General features: G+C 44.9%; 1 protein-coding gene across 2 annotated transcripts in view; it reads left to right on the forward strand.

Moving 5' to 3' along the window:
- The window catches only part of MAP3K1 (mitogen-activated protein kinase kinase kinase 1), a 130,928-nt gene that overhangs the window by 77,810 nt on the left and 32,735 nt on the right, over nucleotides 1–20,383 (forward strand). For both annotated transcript variants that reach the window (XM_082257625.1, XM_082257624.1), the window contains exons 6-9: nucleotides 1,915–2,063; nucleotides 10,217–10,338; nucleotides 12,938–13,019; nucleotides 14,039–14,228. In XM_082257625.1, coding sequence (XP_082113751.1) covers nucleotides 1,915–2,063; nucleotides 10,217–10,338; nucleotides 12,938–13,019; nucleotides 14,039–14,228 — 543 coding nt within the window. The remainder of the gene's footprint in view (nucleotides 1–1,914; nucleotides 2,064–10,216; nucleotides 10,339–12,937; nucleotides 13,020–14,038; nucleotides 14,229–20,383) is intronic.

The raw sequence follows: 20,383 nt of genomic DNA on the forward strand, positions 1-20,383 counted from the left end.
AATTTTAAATATAATAACCAAATATTATATAGCAACATGTCAAAAAGCAATGATTGAATAGTGAAACATTTTTAATAGACTGCGCTAGTCTACTAATAGGTCTAATAATAATAATAATAATATTTTTTCACTAAATGAGCACATATGCATATGTTGTATACATATTCAAACTGAGCAGTTGCCTAAAAGGTATCTGGAATCAGAGGTAGATGGAAAATGTGTTGGGAAACCACTTTGAGAAATGGTTACTGTTGGCATGTAGTGTCTCTTGTATATTTTTTACAGCTTTAGTCTTAGTTTTATCATTGGTGTGTCTCATTACGTATGAAAAAAACTTGAAGCGATATTAGTCTGTGATTTATATATATATATATATATATCTATATCTGCTCTGTGCAATGGTTTTATATAGAGCAGCCCAGATCCTCCTTTTGGGTCCCACGTCGGTGCTCCTGGCTCCTCCCTTCTGCCAGATGCACCCACAGCAAGTAGCTTGCTCCAGGGGCACCCGAGCAGGCACACTTCCAACCCGTGGCTCTGTGTTCATTCACACATGGAGCCGTGGCTTGGCCTCGCCCCCACATCTCCTTATGGGCTCATTGGCTGTGATTAACAGCCAATGGCGGCTCCCACTGCTGCCAAAAGCCAATCCGTAGGATAAGTCCCCAGAAAGGAAAGGCTCTCGTGGAAATCACTGGATCAAGAGGAGACTTGGGTAAGTATTAAGGGGGGCTGCTGCACACAGGTTTTTTTTTACTTTCATGCATAAAATACATGCAGGTAAAAAAAAAAACCTTGTGCCTTTACAACCATCTTGAATTTCACTTGGGATGTTGGAGTGGGTTTAATAGTGTTTAAAGGGCATTTGTCATAGATCAAAAAACCATCTTACAAGCCTTAGATGGAAGCTGCTATTCTGATTTTCAGTTTGAATTGAATGCTAGTTCCAGGCTGGCGAGGTCATTGAAATTGAGATCTCCCCTGGTGTAGAAGTGAGTGTCCCAGGATTCAGAGCATGGAAGCTTTCACCTGGGTCTCCTCTTACAGGTATTTTGCTTTCTTTGGTGCAGGTTACCTTGAAATGTTACAAATTCCTGTGGTTGTTTAGTTGTGAATTCCCACATCAAGCACATTCATGTGTGCAGTCTAATTGGCCATACACACTATAAGATTTTCTGAAGACTTTTTCCTTTAGACTTACCAAAACCATATAATATGAGGTCAAACCTAAACACTTTCAATTTGTATGCAATCTGGCAGGCCCTTGCACTACATAGAAAAGGTAAATCTGAAGGAAATCTAAGCACAAAAGTTGGATAGTGTGTATCCAGCTTTAGAGAGCTCTCTGGCAGTGGTTTAGAGGTTCCATATAGACTTCTGCCTGTTAAACCCATATTCACTTATTCAGTATAGCTTTGGACAATACATTGGTCACGTACGCCATTGCCTATAGGTTATAAAAACCAACCAAATTCCAGGTTTCCAAAGTCAGATCAGTTAGAGGTTTTCCGACTGGTTACTGCAGTTTTTTATTCATTTAACCTGCTGAAGGATGATCACAAAAGTGACATCACTCTAATCTTATTTCCTCCACCGGATGGCTGTTTTAATTGAACCCCATTTCACTCATTTATATTTTAAGTTCACAAAATGTATTCTGAAACTATTAGCATGGGAGATGGTAAGCGGCATTTCTGGGATTATTCTTCGCTCTGAAATAGGCATGAACCTAAGATTTGCATAATTTACTCAATTTAGATTTTTGATGTGTTTCATGAAGCTTTGATCATATTTCAGTTTCTCATGTCATCTCCAAGTCCGTTTCTGTACCATGCCTAGTATTTCTTGGCTCTCTTATAGAGATAGCATTATGTATCGTCCAAGGCGTCACATTTTTTTGTTTTTTTCTGTTAGGTTGAAAGTTTGTTCCAGAAATATCACAGTAGGCGTAGCTCAAGGATCAAAGCTCCATCTCGTAACACCATCCAGAAGTTTGTATCACGCATGTCAAATTCTCATACATTGTCCTCATCCACCACTTCCACATCTAGCTCAGATACCAGGTTTGTACATGGCAGTGAGCACCACTCTATTGTCTCCTTATTTATACAAATAAATGCAGTCCTGTAATACCTGATCTCTCATTTCACAACATCTGTATAGGGTTTTGGGTTTATTTATTTTTTTGTTTTTTATAACTATTACTGATATGAAGCCTTTCAAGAGCTGTTTGCCTTTAGACTATCTCTTTCTGATTGAAGCTTTGTGTGGCTTCTTCATGGTCGGACCACTTAAATTTACTAAATTTACATAACTGCAGCCGTAAATAAGGTTGCACTAATGCATAGAAAAAGGTATTGTTAGGGTGTTCCTCAACTGTACCAATCCCTGGATTGGCCCCTCAAGGGGAAATGGACATATCACTTTACAGTTGTGCGCTTAAGTTTACATACCCTGGCAAAATGTAGGATTTCTTGGCCATTTTTCAGAGAATATGAATAACACAAAAAATGTTTCTTTCACTCATGGTTAGTGTTTGGCTGAAGCCATTTATTATCAATCAATGGCATTTACTCTTTTTAAATCCTAATGACGACAAACTACCCAAATTACCTGATCAAACGTTTACATACCCTGGTGATTTTGGCCTGATAACGAGCACACAAGTTGACATAAAGGGTTTTAAATGGCTGTTAAAGGGTAACCATCCTCACCTGTGATCTGGTTGCTTGTAATTAATGTGTGTATTTAAAAGGTCAATGAGTTTCTGGACTCCTGACAGACCCTTGCATCTTTCATCCAGTGCTAAGGATCTGCAGGAAAAGGTAGTTGAACTGTATAAAACAGGAAAGGGATATTAAAAGATATCCAAGGAATTGAGTGCCAATGTTAATCAGCAGTGTTAAAACTCTAATCAAGTGGAAAATGAGGGGTTCTGTTGAAACCAAACCACGGTCAGGAAGACCAGCTAAAATTTCAGCCAAAACTGCCAGGAAAATTGTTTGGGATGCAAAGAAACCCCCACAAATAACTTCAGGTGAAATACAGGACTCTGAAAACGTGGTGTGGCTGTTTCAAGATGCACAATAAGGAGGCAATTAAAGAAAGATGGGCTACATGGTCTAGTCGCCAGAAGAAAGCCATTAATACACAAATACCACAAAGTATCCTGCTTACAATACGCCAAACAGCACAGACACAAGCCTCAAACCTCTGGCACAAAGTCATTTGGAGTGATGAGACCAAAATTGAGCTTTTTGGCCACAACCATAAACGCTACATTTGGAGAAGAGTCAACAAGGCCTATGATGAAAAGTACACCATTCCTACTGTGAAACACAGAGGGGGATTGCTGATGTTTTGGGGATGTGTGAGCTACAAAGGCACAGGAAATTTGGTCAGAATTGATGGCAAGATGAATGCTGTATTTTATCAAAAAGTACTGGAGGAAAATTTGCATCATCAGCCCGGAAGCTGCGCATGGGACGTACTTGGACATTCCAACATGACAATGATTCTAAACACAAGACCAAGTCGACCTGTCATTGGCTACAGAAGAATAAAGTGAAGCTTCTGGAGTGGCCATCTCAGTCTCCTGACCTCAATATCATTGAGCCACTCTGGGGAGAACTCAAACGTGCAGTTCATGCAAGACAGCCCAAGAATTTACAGGAACTGGAGGCTTTTTGCCAGGAAGAATGGGCAACTTTACCATCTGAGCAGATAAGAGCCTCATCCACAAATACCACAAAAGACTTCAAGTGGTCATTGATGTTAAAGGGGGCAATACACGGTATTAAGGACTGGGGTATATAAACTTTTGATCAGTCATTTGGGTAGTTTCTGTTGTCATTATGATTTAAAAAGAGTAAACACAGTTGATTGATGATAAATGGCTTCAGCCAAACCCTAACCATGAGTGAAAGTTTTTGTTACCATTCATATTCTCTGAAAAATGGCCAAGAAATCATACATTCTCCCAGGGTATGTAAACTTATGAGCATAACTGTAAACCGTGTTTTAGGCCAGCCATACACTGCAAATTTTGTGGTTGCAGGAAAGCAATTCGCTTGATTTTCCCCATCAACACAGACCGTGCTGATGCAGAAATCCCTCCTGCTGAGCCACACTAATTATTGCTAGCAGCTATATCAGCCGCTAGCGATAATTGCAGGTAAAATCCGGCAGGCTGATTGTACCCAAGTCGATCAATGTGGTATGTTCAGCCTGCCTATACATGGTTCAAATCTCGGCTAATTCCTTCTAAACTGGCCGAGATTCGAACTGTCTATGGCCGCCCTAAGTCAGTTCTTTGGCTAATAAAAAAACATTTTTTTTGAAAAACCATCTGAGATTTATTCTCCCCTGTTTCAGATACAGACTGCTTGTGCTTATGCATGTATTTGCCTCCTGCTAATCAGCGGAGGTGCATGTTTGTATAAAAAGCAGCACCTGAAAGCAGTACTGCATATGTGCTGACATTGAGCATACCGATGGGAGAGATGAGCTCAACAGTCTGCTTCTTCTCTTTTTCACTGTCCACAAATTTATTGGAGGAATAAGACCTAGTTGTATTAACTGCTGCAGAGAAAAGTCAAGCCTCTAGATCCTCAGGACTAGATGGACAAAAATGAAAATCCTTGGGTACATAAAAACGCTTTCCATGTGTGCTTCAGCTATTTGCCTGCAGCTAAACTTTAATATTGGCAGCCAGAAAAAAGTGAAATTTCACTTTCGTTCATTGACGGACACAACTCCAGAATCTTCTTGACCATTGGGTTATGCTGCTCCTTACAGGAGTAGGACACTAGGCAGGAAAAAGCTTTACCACCCATATGGGGCTTTCCCAGGGGGTATACTTCCACTTCCTGCTGTAGGCTTTCAGTTTTTTCCTGCCTAGTCAGGAGTAAGGACCTATTTCCTTGCTGGGATCTCTGGTCCTAGCATTTTTTTATTTTTTAAATTGATTTTTTTTCTCTTTCTGTTCCTGTGAAAACTACAATCAACTGCTGGACTGGGCGACGGACTGGATATACTAGATCCTTACGGTCTCCCTAGTCTGACCAGCGCGAGCGCATGCAGACCTCAGCTCCACTCTAGGTCGGCCGAGACATAGCCCCACTGGACGGGGGGTGGCCGGCGAGTTAAACGGATGCTTACGACCGAAAGGGTCCGAAAAAGCCCGTCCGAAAAGCTGAGTCCGAAAAAGCCCGTGGTGTACGTGCCCCTGGGGTGGCAGCCCAGGGGTGCCTCAATTTTACTGGTGAGGGGCAGCTCACCTGAGTTTTTGTGGCACCTTGGTCACTGCACCATCACACTTTTTCTGCACCTGCCTCTTGGGGTGGGCCTTTTGGCCAACACCAGAGGAATTTTTTTATTCCTGGCCGGGGGGCCTGCCGAGGTCTTGCACTTAGGCACTACCCAGCACTTCTCCACTTCCCTTTTCCCCACTCCGTTTTTTCTTTGTTTGTGTGTTCACGTGTGTCCCTTTTTGGTTGTCACTTGCACGACTTGGATGGCGTAGGTCCTCGGGCCTGCCCTGTAAGTCTTGGGTGGGGGTGGATATGGCCTTTTGGCTTAGTTCGCCCTCTCCCATGGGGTCTCCCTTCGGGGGAGCCCCACCTAGTACTCGGGGTGGGCTGTTTCGGCAGTCCCCCTGAAGAATGGGGTTTGCCCGGCTTCGGCTGGGTGGACCAAAGTGAGTACCTCAGTCCCTGTCAGGAGCTTCGCGCCCCGGGGGATCAGGGTCAGGGCCCTTCCTCTTCGGAGGAGGGCCATGTGTACGCCTTGTGCACTTTTTGTGTGTCTCACGTTTGCGTGTGTGCACTTTTTTATGCACCGGGTGTAAGTCTTTTGAGTGTGTTTCACACACCAAAAAAAAAATCGGATGCTTACGACCTGGTCTGGGCCTGAGTCGCAGCGTGCCTCCTGGCCTGCAGCACCCCCATTCTGATGGAGAGGTGGTCTGCCTGGAGCGGTGCCCACCCGGGTCCATGGTATGTTAAGTAGTGTCCCCCCCAATTTCCTGGTGGCCTTTTGGGGTGGCTGTGGGCCTCTCCCTGGGATGGTCAGACCCACGGGTTCCCCTCCTTCCCACACAGCGTTCTCCCCCCCCCCCCCCCCCATATCGGGGTCCCGTGGACTACCCCCATCTACCCACACCTAGCTCCCCCCCCTCCTGTTCCTCTCAGAGTGGGCATACCTGTCCAGGTGCGTTTTTGCGATGGGGAGGGGGGCCTACCACTGGAAGCCGAATGCGCTGTCTGTTGGGAGGGGGTGTCCTTGTGGGGGCTCCTCCCAGGGCCCACCTTTACTGTACAGACATCTCCTGTAGGTTCTGGGAGTCGCGTGGGCCCGCCATTTTGCCGTGGGTGGCTAGCTGTGTGTTCGGCGGCCATGTTTGTGTATTCTGGTGGCCATTTTCCTATAGTTTCACATTGATTAGCACGGCGGCCATGTTTTTGAAACCTTGTAGGCAGTGACTGTGGCGGTGGACCTCTAGTGCTGACTCCTGGACTTCCTCTTTCAGCAAATTTCACCCCCCTGATCACCTTTCAGAGGTGGCGGGCCCTTCTGGGTCCCAGTCCACCCTGTCTGTAATGGCGGTGGCTCTGGAGTCATTGGTGTCCAAGGTTGATTTTGGTCCTGCCGAACAGAACCAGAAAAAAAGCGTCCCCCACCCTCCTCTGTCTCTTCAGATTCTGAGTCTGATCTGGCCACCACGGACACAAGTCACCCTACTGGGTTCTGCGTCCACGCACCCTGAGTGCTCTGATAGTGAGGATGATTCCTCTTCCACTACAGCCGAGCATGAGAATGCGCTGGTGGAGGCACTGGTTGTATCAGTGCGGGAAACTTTAAAAATGGAGGATGCAGCTGTGTCGGAGGCGCCGGTCACCTTCGGTGCCAGAAAATCCTCAAAAGGGGCAAAAGTTTTTCCTTTTACTGCCTATTTTGACAAAATTGTTGCAAATCAATGAGGTTTCCCTAAACGCAATGTGGTGGTTCCTAAGCGTTTTGCTAGAAGGTACCCCTTTGAAGAGTCCCAGCTAAAGTGAACGGTCCCACCTGTGATTGATTTCCAGGCTGAACAAATCCACCCTGATTCCGATGGAGGAGTCTCCGGCTTCTAAAGACCCTTTTGATTGGAAGGCGTAGACCTTGGTCCGTCACGTTTACTATGGCCGGTTCAGTCCTTAGGCCGGTGTTCACCATTGCATTGGTGTCCCAGACCTTAACAGAGTGAGCTAAGCTTTTGCGCCAGGATCTGGAGGGGGAAACAGCTTCCCCCTGCCTTTGCGAAGCTGGCGGACTAGTTGATCCAGGGATTAAAGATTGTATGGAGAATGGCCGGCTAAATGCGAGGAACCATCCCCAAATACAAATTAGAAAATAGGCAGGATCCGGGTGTACTAGTGGAATATAAGGTAAAGGAATAATGGGAACAATACAGGGAATGTGATCTAGCACACCTGGGCAGACGGGGATTTAATTGTGCCACATACTGACTCGAAAAATTCATTAAAAATAACAATGTTTTATTTGTGCATACAATTTTGCATATAAATCATTAAAACTGATGAAATCAAGATAATGATACATATTCACACGCATTTAATTGTGCCACATACTCTAGTGAGTATGTGGCACAATTAAATCCCTGTTGGTCCAGGGATTAGTTTATCTGTGATGCCTCCCTGGCAGTTTGTATGCTGTCTGTGACAGCAGTGGTCCTTTGGCGCATGATATATGGCTGAAATGCTGGTCTGCGGACTAAGCTTCCAAGAAGGCCTTTGCAGATCTCCCTTTTGTGGTGATCGCCTGTTTGTGTCTTCCCTCAATAAAATCGTAAAGGGAGTAACAGGGTGGGAAGAGTACTCTCCTCCCACAGGCTTCCAGGAGCAAGGCATCTTGTCGCAGACATGGTCCTTCTTTCTCGGCTTATAAGTGTTTTTTTTTTTAGTCTCTCAGGGTCTCAAGAAAAAGGATCCAAATCCATTGGGAACGTGTCCGGAGGTTCCAAGAGGTCCTGGCCTGGTAAGCCGAGATTAGATTTTTCCAGACCTGCAGACAAGTCCTCTGCCTGAAAGGACGCCCTCACGCTTATCTAGGGTGGGGGGACATCTTCATTTTTTTCCGGACCTGTGGACCTCTATGGTCCACGAGCTGATTCAGTCCGGCTACAAGATCGAATTTTCGGTTTCATACTCCAGAGAGGTTTTTTCCTTCCAAACTGCGTTTGTCCCTAGACCACTTGCGTGGTCTCTTCGGGGCAGTACCAGTTCCAAACTCAAACTTTTTCAGGGTTGTTATTCAAACTTGTTTACAGTTCCCAGGAACGAAGGCAAAGTTTGTCCAATCCTGGATCTCAAATCCCTGAACCGCTTTGTGCGGGTACAGAAGTTCCGGATGGAGTCCATCCGTTCAGTAGTGGCATCCCTTTATCAAGGGGATCTTCTAGCCTCTATCGATTATCAAGGACGCTTACCTCCATATTCCGATGTGTCAGACATCAGCGCTTTTTCCACTTTGCCAATTTGTGGCGTTACCCTTTGGGCTCTCCTCCGCTCCTTGGGGGTTCACCAAAGTGTTGGCCCTGGTGTTAGCATTGTTGCGACAGTGGGGGATTGCGGTGCTGGGGTACCTGGGCGATTTTCTACAACCTGAGTCTCCTACTGCTCTACTGGAAAACCTAGACATCACTGTGCGGACTCTGCAGGAGTGCGGGTGGAATTTTCAGAAGTCTGCTCTGGTTCTGGCCATCAAGTTGGAGTCTGACTCTGGACTCAGCCTTAGCCAGGGTCTTTCTTCCGCTGGACAAGTTCTAGAAGCTGCAGGATGGCATTTGACTTCGGTTATCCAGCCATCGGTCGTCTCTCCAGACTTGCATGCGGGGGCTGGCCCTAATGGTGTCTACCTTCGAGGCGGTTCCATTTGCACAGTTCCATACAAGACCTCTGCAGAGAGATTCTTGCCAATGGGGACAAGAATCCAGTCTCTGGACGATCTGATCCTGTCAAGTGTCCCTGATTTGGTGGTTTGCTCTCTGGCTCTTCGACAGGGAAAATCCTTCCTTCCCCTGTACTGGACGGTTATCACCACGGATGCCAGCCTGTATGGGCGGGGAGGTGTTTTGTGCACTGACCATGCTCAGGAGTTTGGACTCTGGAGGGGTCCAGGCTACTGATCAACGTACTGGAACTGCAGGCGATCAGACTTTGTCTGACCCATTGGCCTAAGCATCCTAAGGAGATTGCCTTGCATTCTCTGGATGTGGTTCGGGCGATCACGGTGTACCTGGCAGCAACCGAGTAATTTAGGAAATGGGAATTGCTTTTTGTCCTTGTGGATGGACCTTGCAAGGGGTTGGCCGTGTTAGCTGCGACCATTTCCAGATGGATCAGACTTTAGTGCAGGCCTATTCAATTGAGGGTCAGGTTCCTCCTTTCCTTGTTAAGGCGCATTCTATACGGGTGCTTGGTGCCTCCTGGGCCTTCCGCTATCAGGCGTCAGTGATGCAGGTTTGCAGGGCGGCTACCTCGTCGTTTGCGCACGCTTTCACAAAATTTTACAAAGTAGATGTGTTGGCATCTGCAGGAGCTGCTTTTGGCCGCAAAGTTTTGCAGGCTGCTGTTTTGAGAGGATCTGGGCCTCTGAGGGTGTATTTTCAGGTAAGCTCCATGTTACCTGGTTGGCTAGGTTTAGCCTTTGGGAATTTGTTTCTGCTGTGTTTTTTCCCACTTCTCATGTTTGACACTGCTTTGGGACGTCCGAATGGTCAAGAAGATTCTGGAGCTGTGTCTGCCAATGAACGAAAGAGAAAATTGTTTTTTTGTCTTACCGTAAAATCCTTTTCTCTAATGTTCATTGACGGACACAGCACCTTCCCTCTATTTTGAGTTGGGTTATATTTCTTCTGCCACTGCTTGCAACAAACTGCAAGGATTGCCCCATAGGTGTGGTAAAGCTTTTACCTGCCTAGTATTCTACTCCTGTAGGGGAAGCATAACCCAATGGTCAAGAAGATTCTGGAGCTGCATCCGTCAATGAACATCAGAGAAAAGGATTTTACGGTAAGACAAAAATCCAGTTTTTCCTTACATTCTTGAACCCCTTTCTCACATATGTACTATTAGAGCCATTTGATGCTTTTTTTTTTTTTTCTTTTATATTGTAAGAAATTAGGTGTGTGACCATTGTTTGTTTTAATCCACAGCATAAAAGATGAAGATGAACAAATGTGTCCGATCTGCCTGCTGGGCATGCTGGATGAGGAGAGCCTGATTGTATGTGAAGAAGGCTGCAGAAACAAGCTACACCACCACTGCATGTCAATCTGTACGTCACCCACTCTTCTGCATGTCACTGTAGCACAGGCCTGGACTACACTGTCTTCCCTTGTGCACCCCCTTAGACTTTTTAGATATGTGGTGGAAATAGGCACTGCTTGGTTCACACGGCAGATATAGGTTTGTCACTCTCAAATGCATTAAATGGGGCTTCTAACATCTTACAACTCTTGTATCCAAACTCCAGGTTTTAGTGGAAGCTTAGTTTGTTTGGACCAAGCTTATCCAAACGAACTATTAGCTTAACAAACAGTTGCAAAGTATGGGAACACTGTATAAACTGTATGTAGTATCAGTTACATAAAGTATGTAGCACCGTATTCCAGCTGTGGGATTGATCTTCTTCTTCCCCCCCACTCCCAGAACTAAATTGAGTGTTGCTTAGTCATTCACAGGGAACTTTGTATTCCATGCCTGCAGATGGCTAAGGAGTGCTCAGCCCAACTCTATTTTGTTCCGGGAGTGAGACCAGAAGTTCCCATTCCACTGTCGGAACACAACGCTGTATACTGTGTATGCCGGAACACAACGCTGTATACTGTGTATGTAGGTGAGGCTTCATACAGTTTGTACCGCGCACACAGCTGCTTCAACTGTTAGTGAAGTGTGTGTGTGTGTGTGTATGTATGTCAGGAGGAAAGTCAACTGGCCCTTTGTTTAGAAAGTTTGGAGACCCCTGTTCTAGACCAATTTTAAACCTTCTAGTATGTTGGCCTCTAGCAAACACACGCCATCCCTCACTTTAGAGAGCCTGCTAACTTTCATATTAAACTCTAATAAAGATTATATAATAAAGATAATGGTAGGTCGTCAATGAGATTTCCCAAGTCAAGGTTTGACTTGCATTACACTTCAGTTTTACCGACTAAGCTTAAAGCTGCTCCAACCCCCATTTAAGGCCTATCTACCCTGTAAAATGAAAGATGTCAATACTGAAGTTGCTCTGTTTCGGCCACATGTTCTCTCCAGCGCCAGCTTCCACGTAGAAGAGAGATCACCGGTTGCAGGAGCCTGGGTAATAGTCACCCATAAGCCTAAAATGGGGGAGCCGTTGTCAGCTGTCCCTCCTCTACACTTAATCCGGTCATATACAAACTCGATAATAGACATCTTAACTTTTTATAGGGTAGATAGCTTAAAATAGGGCTGGGAGTAGATTTAAGATTAGTTAGGTCTTGAGTTGGCTTCCACTTTAAAGCCGATTTCCCGCCCTCAGTGAGAGTAAACAGTGTATCTTTAGTATAAGGGGGGGAATAGTGCCCTATCGCTTGTCAGTGGGATAAATGGTGCCCTATTGTTGGTGTCAGTGGGATTAGTAGTGCCCCATCCTTGCTCTCAGTGGGATGATTATTGCTCCATTGTTGGTGTCAGTGGGAATAATAGTGCCTCATAGTTGGTGTCAGTTTGAGGAATAGTACTCTATCATTGGTGACAATGAGAGCAATATTGCCCCGTTGGTGTCAGTGGGAGGGAAAGTGCCCCAAGGGCCGTATACTGCCCCATGGCTGCAGTTTGGAGACCCCTGGTCTAGTAGAAAAAAAACCTGGCAAATGGAATTGTCTCAAAATTCAAATATTTTGCATAAATAAAACGAGTGGAAGCCTAACTTGTGCTTACTGGTATTCACAAATTGGTGGTAGATGCAAAAAAACAAATTTTAAAAGATGGTTCTGAAATACAAAATTAGTGTTTCTGGCTCTTTTAAAGCCAGACGTGTGATTCAAAGATGTAAATTGCATTGGTCCAGTGATCTCTGCTAAAAGGGAAGGTTGCTAAAGACTTTTTTTTTTTTTTTTTTTTTTTTTTTTATATCCGATCATTAGGCAGAGGACAGAAATCAAAGGAAATGCAAAAGTGCAGAAACCCATAAAAAAATACAACCGGATTGCAGTTTACTGATGCCAACTGACTGTTAAAATTGTGCCAATACTGCCATCTTGTGGTTCCAAACATTTTAGTATTTCTATCCTACATTGCCATGTAATGGTTATGCACATTCTTTAGCGAAGTAGCAGTTAAAAAACAAAAAGCATTTTACATTCATTTTATTTGAATAAATGCAGGGTGACCAGTGTAAAGTCAGCTTGAGAGACTTTAGCTTGTTAAGGGGTCCCAATGCAATCACGCCACATTATACAAGTCTTACTGGTGTGTGTGTGTGTGTGTGTGTGTATATATATATATATATATATATTCTTGAGTTCCCAAAACAGAATTAGAGATATAATGTTACTGGTTGACAACAGGTTTATTTGCCTGGCCAGGTGAAAATATCAGATTCAGAAGAAATTTTTAAAAATTTTCTCTTGAAGTAACTGTATTGTAAAATGAATACACTCCTTACATCACCCCAAGGCTTGCACACGCTAAAAGCAGCTATCCTGTGCATTATTAATGGTACATGAAGCCTGTTTTATGATGTGTTTTTGTTGCCCATAGAATCCGGTCCTTTTTCTTTTCAGGCTTGCTCTTGGAAAATGACAGAAGTCAGGTGGTTGCTCAATGCAGTTAGCACTTTTTTTTACATAAGGCATGTTTTTGTTGATTTTAAAGTGAATTTGCATTGAACTTGGTTTCCATTGTTTTAGGGGCAGAGGAGTGTCGGCGAAATAGGGAACCTCTCATTTGTCCCCTCTGCCGTTCAAAATGGAGAACCCAGGACTTCTACAGGTCAGTGTTCAGGAACTGTCTTATTCTGTCTTTGCAGTCAATGGAGTATGTGCTTTCTAGTATTTAATTTAAAGCTCAAGTCTTGACAATTTTTTTCTAGATTTGTTTGTAGTTAAAATGTCAAGTTACATTGTCTGTGCCCCACTGGGGAGATTTTCCTTGACTCCAGACTTCTGGCTCTCTGCCTAACGATCAGCGGGTATCAGCAGGCATAGAGTCCGCGGCACCCACAGATCAGCTTCCGCTGTATCTAATCACAGCAGGAAAAGGCACGCCAGCAGCCCCAGACCCTGCGCAGCAGAGCCATCTTGCCGCTGTATATGTTCAGTATACAGCTATCAAGCGGCTAATTAAACACCCCCCCCCCCCCCCCAAATTATATAGGGGACAAAGTCCCCTATGTGTGTGTTTGTTTGTTTTTTTTTTTTTTTTTTTTGTGACCGGTTCTCTCTAATAAGACCCTGGATATCTCTCCTATGCTCCACTGAATGTAATGCAGTACAGAATGCATTGCATTACATTCTTTCCCAGCCCCTGGCCAGAAGTGACATCCTACACTTCTGTGTCTGGAACAAGATGGGGAGGAGATGCATTCTATGCATTAAGATAAAAATATACTTCTGTGTGCAGCAGCCTCCCTATTACTTACCTGAGCCCCATCTCGATCCAGCGATGTTGCACAAGAGACTCAGCTGTCCGGGACTCTCCCTCCTGATTGGCTGAGAGATACAGTGGACACCATTGGCTTCTGCTGCTGGCAATCAGTGAGCCAATGAGCACAGAGCAGGTAAGTATGACGTGTTTATTATTTTTAAACAACAAAAAAAGACTTTTTAGTATTACTTTAAAAGTAATGAACAAAATAGAGTGTAAAACCATTTATAAACAGTGGGGGGGAACAAATGTAAATGTGAGAGAAGGGGACTTTTTTTTGTATAGGGTACATGCATTAATAATGTTAGATACTGCCTTATAAAAGGGAAACCTTAATATATTTTTTTGTTCATGCCTTTTTTTAGCCATGAAATGCTAACTCCTGTGGATTCTCCTCCTCCTGTTCTGCGGGCTGCTCAACAGCAACCTCTACAACAGCAGCAGCCTACAGCTGGATCCCAAAGAAGGTCAGAGGATTCCAATTTAAACCTGACTCATTATGGGGTTCAACAGATTCCCTCTGCTTACAAAAACATGGCTGAACCATGGATTCAGGTAAGATGGAGTAACTTATAACATTGCTTATAATGTCACTGTCGCATACCTGCAGCAGCTTCTAATTTCTTGCTGTTACATTACTTCTGTGTGGTGTCAGTGCTTGGCTTTCCCTCCTGCACCGCTTTCCCCCTGCACCGTTTTCCCCCACGAACATTCCTATTTGTCCATCACTAATGGCTACCTCCAAAAGTAAGAATTTTCAGGAGGCAGTGAGGGGGGGGGGGGGGTCCAACTTCATCATTATCAGGAAGTGCTAAAGCTTTGCCTGTCATAATGACTTGGGGCTCAGGGGGAATGCTGCAGGTAACTGTGGATATGGTTTGCTTGAGCATTCTTTATTTTCAAATTTAAGGCCTAGATTTCCGTAGCCTCTCCCAACACTCCTGCACAACCACTGTGAAAATAAACACATTCTATTGTGAACCTTCTATATTTATATATGCTTCTGCTAAAATCTCACATGTTCCACACACCAATAACCAATATTTTAACCAAACAATTTATTGCTGCATATTAAACCTCTTGTAATACAACATACACCACAGAAAAAAAAATAAGGACATTAAATACATGTATAAAATGTCCTGCATGTGAAAATACCAGACCAAATCTTTCCAGTTCTTTGATTCGCAATTTATCTTCATGTGATACACACACTGCCACCATTAGCAGCTCATATCATTTATTGATCCCAAAAAGGTCAAATGGCACCTGTCCGTATAATTTAAAAGAATTCCTTGGTATAGCATAAACCTGAATTCTCTCAACAATTCCTTTTGGGCAATAATTGTAAATCTTTCAAATCCCAAAGATAGTGTTCAAAGACAAAGTATAAAGACCATAATAGTGCATAAAAAGAAAAATCTATTAATTACCAAAATGAGAACGCACTCACATGTAAATGTGCACAATACTGATGCACCGCAGATATAGAACATTTACCATTCCAGGATGCACCACTGGAGGCAATCTACATTGAGACTACGGTCTGTAGTGACATTCGGCAGAAACAGATCTTTTGAAACTGTCCCCTTTAAAGAGATGGAGTGTGCTTAATGTTACTATCGGCACTCGACAACGTGATCTCCTGGCCTGCTTCCTGTAACCTTGTTGTGTTTCACCAGCTTTGCCCCTTATGTGTTACGCCATAGGTACGTGGCTTGATCAGAGGGATTGGCTCTTAATGGGACAGTTTTAAAATGTTTCTGCTGAATGTCATTACAGACTCTCCCAAGATTTTATTGCTCTCTGGTTCTCCCCTCTATTTGTTTTGGTGACAGTCTGTATAGTGCCCAAAGATAATTGTGGTATCGGGATGTAGGAAAGTTGGACCGGTAAGTCAGCATACTCTACAGTTCCTAGAGGCTGCCTATGCTGTGGTATCATTGGGCATCTGTACTTTTTAGAATAAGACAAATGGGAGAATGTTTTTCTCTATCATTCATTGACAGACGCAGCTCCATATCTTCTTGACCATTGGGTTATGCTGCCCCCTACAGGAGTAGGACACTAGGTAGGAAAAAGCTTTGCCACGCCTATGGGGGGCAGTCCATGCAGGCATACACCCACACACTCTGCTATAGCCCTCTGTTTCTGCCTAGTTTAGGAGTAGGACCTAGTTCCCTGCTAGGACTGCAGTCTTTTTTTGTAAGACAATTTTTTTTTTTTTTTTAGTTAGTGCGTGGGAAAGTGCGCTGGTAGAGGCACTTGTAGTGTCAGTGTGGGAAACCTTAAAAATGGCGGCTGAGTCCACAGCATCAGGGACGCAAGTGTCTTTTGGCACCCGCAAATCCCAGAGGTCGGGCAAGGTGTTTGCCTGTCCGGAAATTTTTGACAAATTGTCAATGAACAGTGGGGGCGCATCAAACAAATGTTAGTGGTGCCTAAGCGCTTTAAAAGGCGGATGCGGTTTCCACTAGGTGGACCGTGCCACCTAAGGTGGATCATCCAGTTTCCAGACTAAACAAGTCCACTGTGGTCCTGGTGGAAGAGTCCCCAGTATTTACAGACCCAGTGGATAGACGGATTGAATCTCTGTCCCCCATTTGCATGCGTTTGCGGGCTCCATACTAAAACCGGTCTTTGTGATCACTTTGGTGTCAGACCATCACAGAATGGGCGAAGTTGCTAAAAGGGGACTTTGAAACGGAGCAGCTCTCACCGGGCCTGATAGAGCTAACGGACCAAATGGTTCAAGCCCTTGTGTATATATGTGATGCATCGTTGGATGGGCCTCGACTGGTAGCCAGAGTGTCTGCAGTGGGGATTGCTATTAGGCTCATAGTGTGGCTTAAAAGCTGGTCTGTGGACCAGGCTTCCAAAAAGGCTCTTTCTGACCTTCCCTTTATGGGGGACAGGTTGTTTTGGATCCTCCCTGGATGAGTTGATCAAAGGCCTTACGGGTGGGCAGAGTACTCTTCTACCCCAATCCATCAAGGGCAAGGCACCGCGTAATAGACGGGGGGATCTTCATTTACTGCTCATAGGTGGCCCTTTTGTACGCTGGAGAAAAGAGCTAAGCCATTCAGATCTTCTGGGGGTTCCAAGAAGCCATGGTCGGGTAAGCCGAGAACAGGTCAATCTGGATCTGCGGACAAATCCTTGTCTGCATGAAGGGATACCCTTACACATTTCTGGGGTGGGGGGACGTCTTCGCTTCTTTGCGGAACCGTGGACTTCTTGATTCAGGACAAATGGGTCCACGAACTGAACGGGTTACAAGATTGAATTCCAGTGTCAACCTTCTAGGTGGTTCTGTTTGCGCAGTTCCACACAAGACCCTTACATTGGGAGACTCTTGTCAAATGGAACAAAGATCCAAAGTCCTTGGACACTATGATTTGGTCGCAACACAAGGATTGCCCTGTTATGGTGGCTTCACTCGTTAGCACTATGCCAGGGCAAGTCTTTCCTTCCACTGTATTGGACTTTGGTAACCACAGATGCCAGCCTGTCCGGCTGGGGAAGCTCTGCGTCCAGGGGTCCTGGATGGTAGAAGAGTCCATACTTCCGATCATTATCCTGGAACTCAGAGCGTTAAAGCTTTGCCTGAGTCACTGGAAAACTAGCTTACAGGGTTGTCCAGTCCGGATTCAATCGGACAGTGCCACTGCCGTGGCTTACATCAATCATCAAGGGGGCACAAAAAGTGTCTTGGCGGCCCAGGAGGTGGCCGAGATCCTGGCTAAAACTCCTGCCGAGGCTTCTGCGCAATATAGAGGTGGAAGGGATTCCAGTCATTCTGGTGGCTCCAGACTGGCCTCGCCGGTCTTGGTACGCAGATCTGGTAAGGTTGGTCGCCGATGCTCATTGGAGACTTCCTCTCAGGGAAGATCTGCTGTCTCAAGGGCCAATCTTTCATCCTGCCTTACAGTCGCTGGCTTTAACGGCGTGGCTGTTGAAATCCAGGTGTTGAAGGATAGAGGTATTTCTGATTCTGTGATTCCTACACTATTGAAGGCCAGGAAGTCTACTTCCTGGAAGATCTATCATCGTACGTGGAAATCGTACATTTCATGGTGTGAATCACTGAAGGTGCATCCTCGCCTCTTTTCGTCGGCTAGGATTTTGACCTTTCTTCAAAAAGGGGTTGAACAGAAGTTGGTTTTGGGCACCATTAAAGGCCAAGTGTCGGCTTTGGTTGTATTTTTCCAATGACCTTTAGCTACGCATGCTTTATTTCACGCTTTTATTCAAGGGGTTAGCGATATGGCTCCTCTGAGGCGCTCCCCGCTACCTCCGTGGGATCTTAATCTGGTGTTATCCGTTCTTCAAAAACCTCCTTTTGAAAACATTAAGGAGATTCCTCTGCTTACACTGTCACAGAAGGTTGCCTTTTTGGTGGCTATTACTGCTCGCAGAGTATCTAAATTGGCGTTGTCCTACCGTTCACCTTATCTGGTGGTCCACAGAGATAAAGTGGTACTTCGACCTAATCAGTTGTTCTTTCCTAAGGTGGTTTCTGATTTTCATCTGAATGAAGATATTGTGCTGCCTTCACTCTGTCCTAAGGCCAAGCATCCCAATGAAATTGCTTTGCATTCTTTGGATGTGGTTCAGGCAGTTAAAGTTTACCTGGCGGCTACTGAATCTTTCAGGAAATCAGACTCTGTCCTTACCTAAGGACCTCAAAGGTTTGGCTGCATCTTCTGCGACCATATCCAGATGGATGAGGCAGATTGTGGTTCAAGCTTATTCACTGAAGAGTCTGGCTGCTCCTTTCCTTGTGAAGGCGCATTCTACTAGGGCGCTGAGTGCCTCTTGGGCGTTTCGCCATCAGGCGTCAGTGATGCACATTTGCAAGATGCCAACTTGGTCGTCGGTCCACACATTCACAAAGTTCTATAAGGTGGATGTGTTGGTATCCTCGGAGGCTTCTTTTGGCTGCAGGTTTTGCAGGCTGCTTTTTAAAAGAGACATTATTATCTTGAGGGTGTATGTTTGTTTTAGGTGAGCTTCAGTTGTTCCTGGTTGAGCTCCATGTTACCTGGTTGGCTAAGTTTAGCCTTTGGGGAATTACATTCTTTGCGTTTTTCCCACCCCTCATGCAAATACTGCTTTGGGACGTCCCAGGTCAAGAAGATATGGAGCCGCGTCTGTCAATGAACGATAGAGAAAACTGATTTTCGATTTACCGTAAAATCCTTTTCTCTGAAGTTCATTGGCAGACGCAGCACCCGCCCCTCTAATTATGAGTGGGATGGGTTTTTTTTTTCTTCTAAACACTGCTTTCAACAAAACTGAGGGCTATAGCAGAGTGTGTGGATGTACAGTGGGTACGGAAAGTATTCAGACCCCCTTAAATTTTTCACTCTTTGTTATATTGCAGCCATTTGCTAAAATCCATTTAGGTTCATTCTTCTTCCTCATGAATGTACACATAGCACCCCATACTGACAGAAAAACACAGAATTGTTGACATTGTTGCAGATTTATTAAAAAAGAAAAACTGAAATATCACATGGTCCTAAGTATTCAGACCCTTTGCTCAGTATTTAGTAGAAGCCCCCTTTGATCTAATACAGCCAGGAGTCTTTTTGGGAAAGATGCAACAAGTCTTTCACCCCTGGATTTGGGGATCCTCTGCCATTCCTCCTTGCAGATCCTCTCCAGTTCTGTCAGGTTGGATGGTAAACGTTGGTGGACAGCCATTTTTAGGTCTCTCCAGAGATGCTCAATTGGGTTTAAGTCAGGGCTCTGGCTGGGCCATTCAAGAACAGTCACTGAGTTGTTGTGAAGCCACTCCTTATATTAGCTGTGTGCTTAGGGTCATTGTCTTGTTGGAAGGTAAACCTTCGGCCCAGTCTGAGGTCCAGAGCACTCTGGAGAAGGTTTTTGTCCAAGATATCCCTGTACTTGGCCGCATTCATCTTTCCCTCGATTGCAACCAGTCGTCCTGTCCCTGCAGCTGAAAAACACCCCACAGCATGATGCTGCCACCACCATGCTTCACTGTTGGGACTGTATTAGACAGGTGATGAGCAGTGCCTGGTTTTCTCCACACATACCACTTAGAATTAAGGCCAGAAAGTTCTATTTTGGTCTCATCAGACCAGAGAATCTTATTTCTCACCATCTTGGAGTCCTTCAGGTGTTTTTTAGCAAACTCCATGCGGGCTTTCATGTGTCTTACACTGAGGAGAGGCTTCCGTCGGGCCACTCTGCCATAAAGCCCCGACTGGTGGAGGGCTGCAGTGATGGTTGACTTTCTAGAACTTTCTCCCATCTCCTGACTGCATCTCTGGAGCTCAGCCACAGTGATCTTTGGGTTCTTCTTTACCTCTCTCACCAAGGCTCTTCTCCCCCGATAGCTCAGTTTGGCCGGACGGCCAGCTCTAGGAAGGGTTCTGGTCGTCCCAAACGTCTTCCATTTGAGGATTATGGAGGCCACTGTGCTCTTAGGAACCTTAAGTGCAGCAGAAATCTTTTTGTAACCTTGGCCAGATCTGTGCCTTGCCACAATTCTGTCTCTGAGCTATTCAGGCAGTTCCCTTGACCTCATGATTCTCATTTGCTCTGACATGCATTGTGATCTGGAAGGTGTTATATAGACAGGTGTGTGGCTTTCCTAATCAAGTCCAATCAGTATAATCAAACACAGCTGGACTCAAATGAAGGTGTAGAACCATCTCAAGGATGATCAGAAGAAATGG

This window comes from Pelophylax lessonae (assembly GCF_965119305.1).
Source record: "Pelophylax lessonae genome assembly, chromosome: 1".
Taxonomy (NCBI): domain Eukaryota; kingdom Metazoa; phylum Chordata; class Amphibia; order Anura; family Ranidae; genus Pelophylax; species Pelophylax lessonae.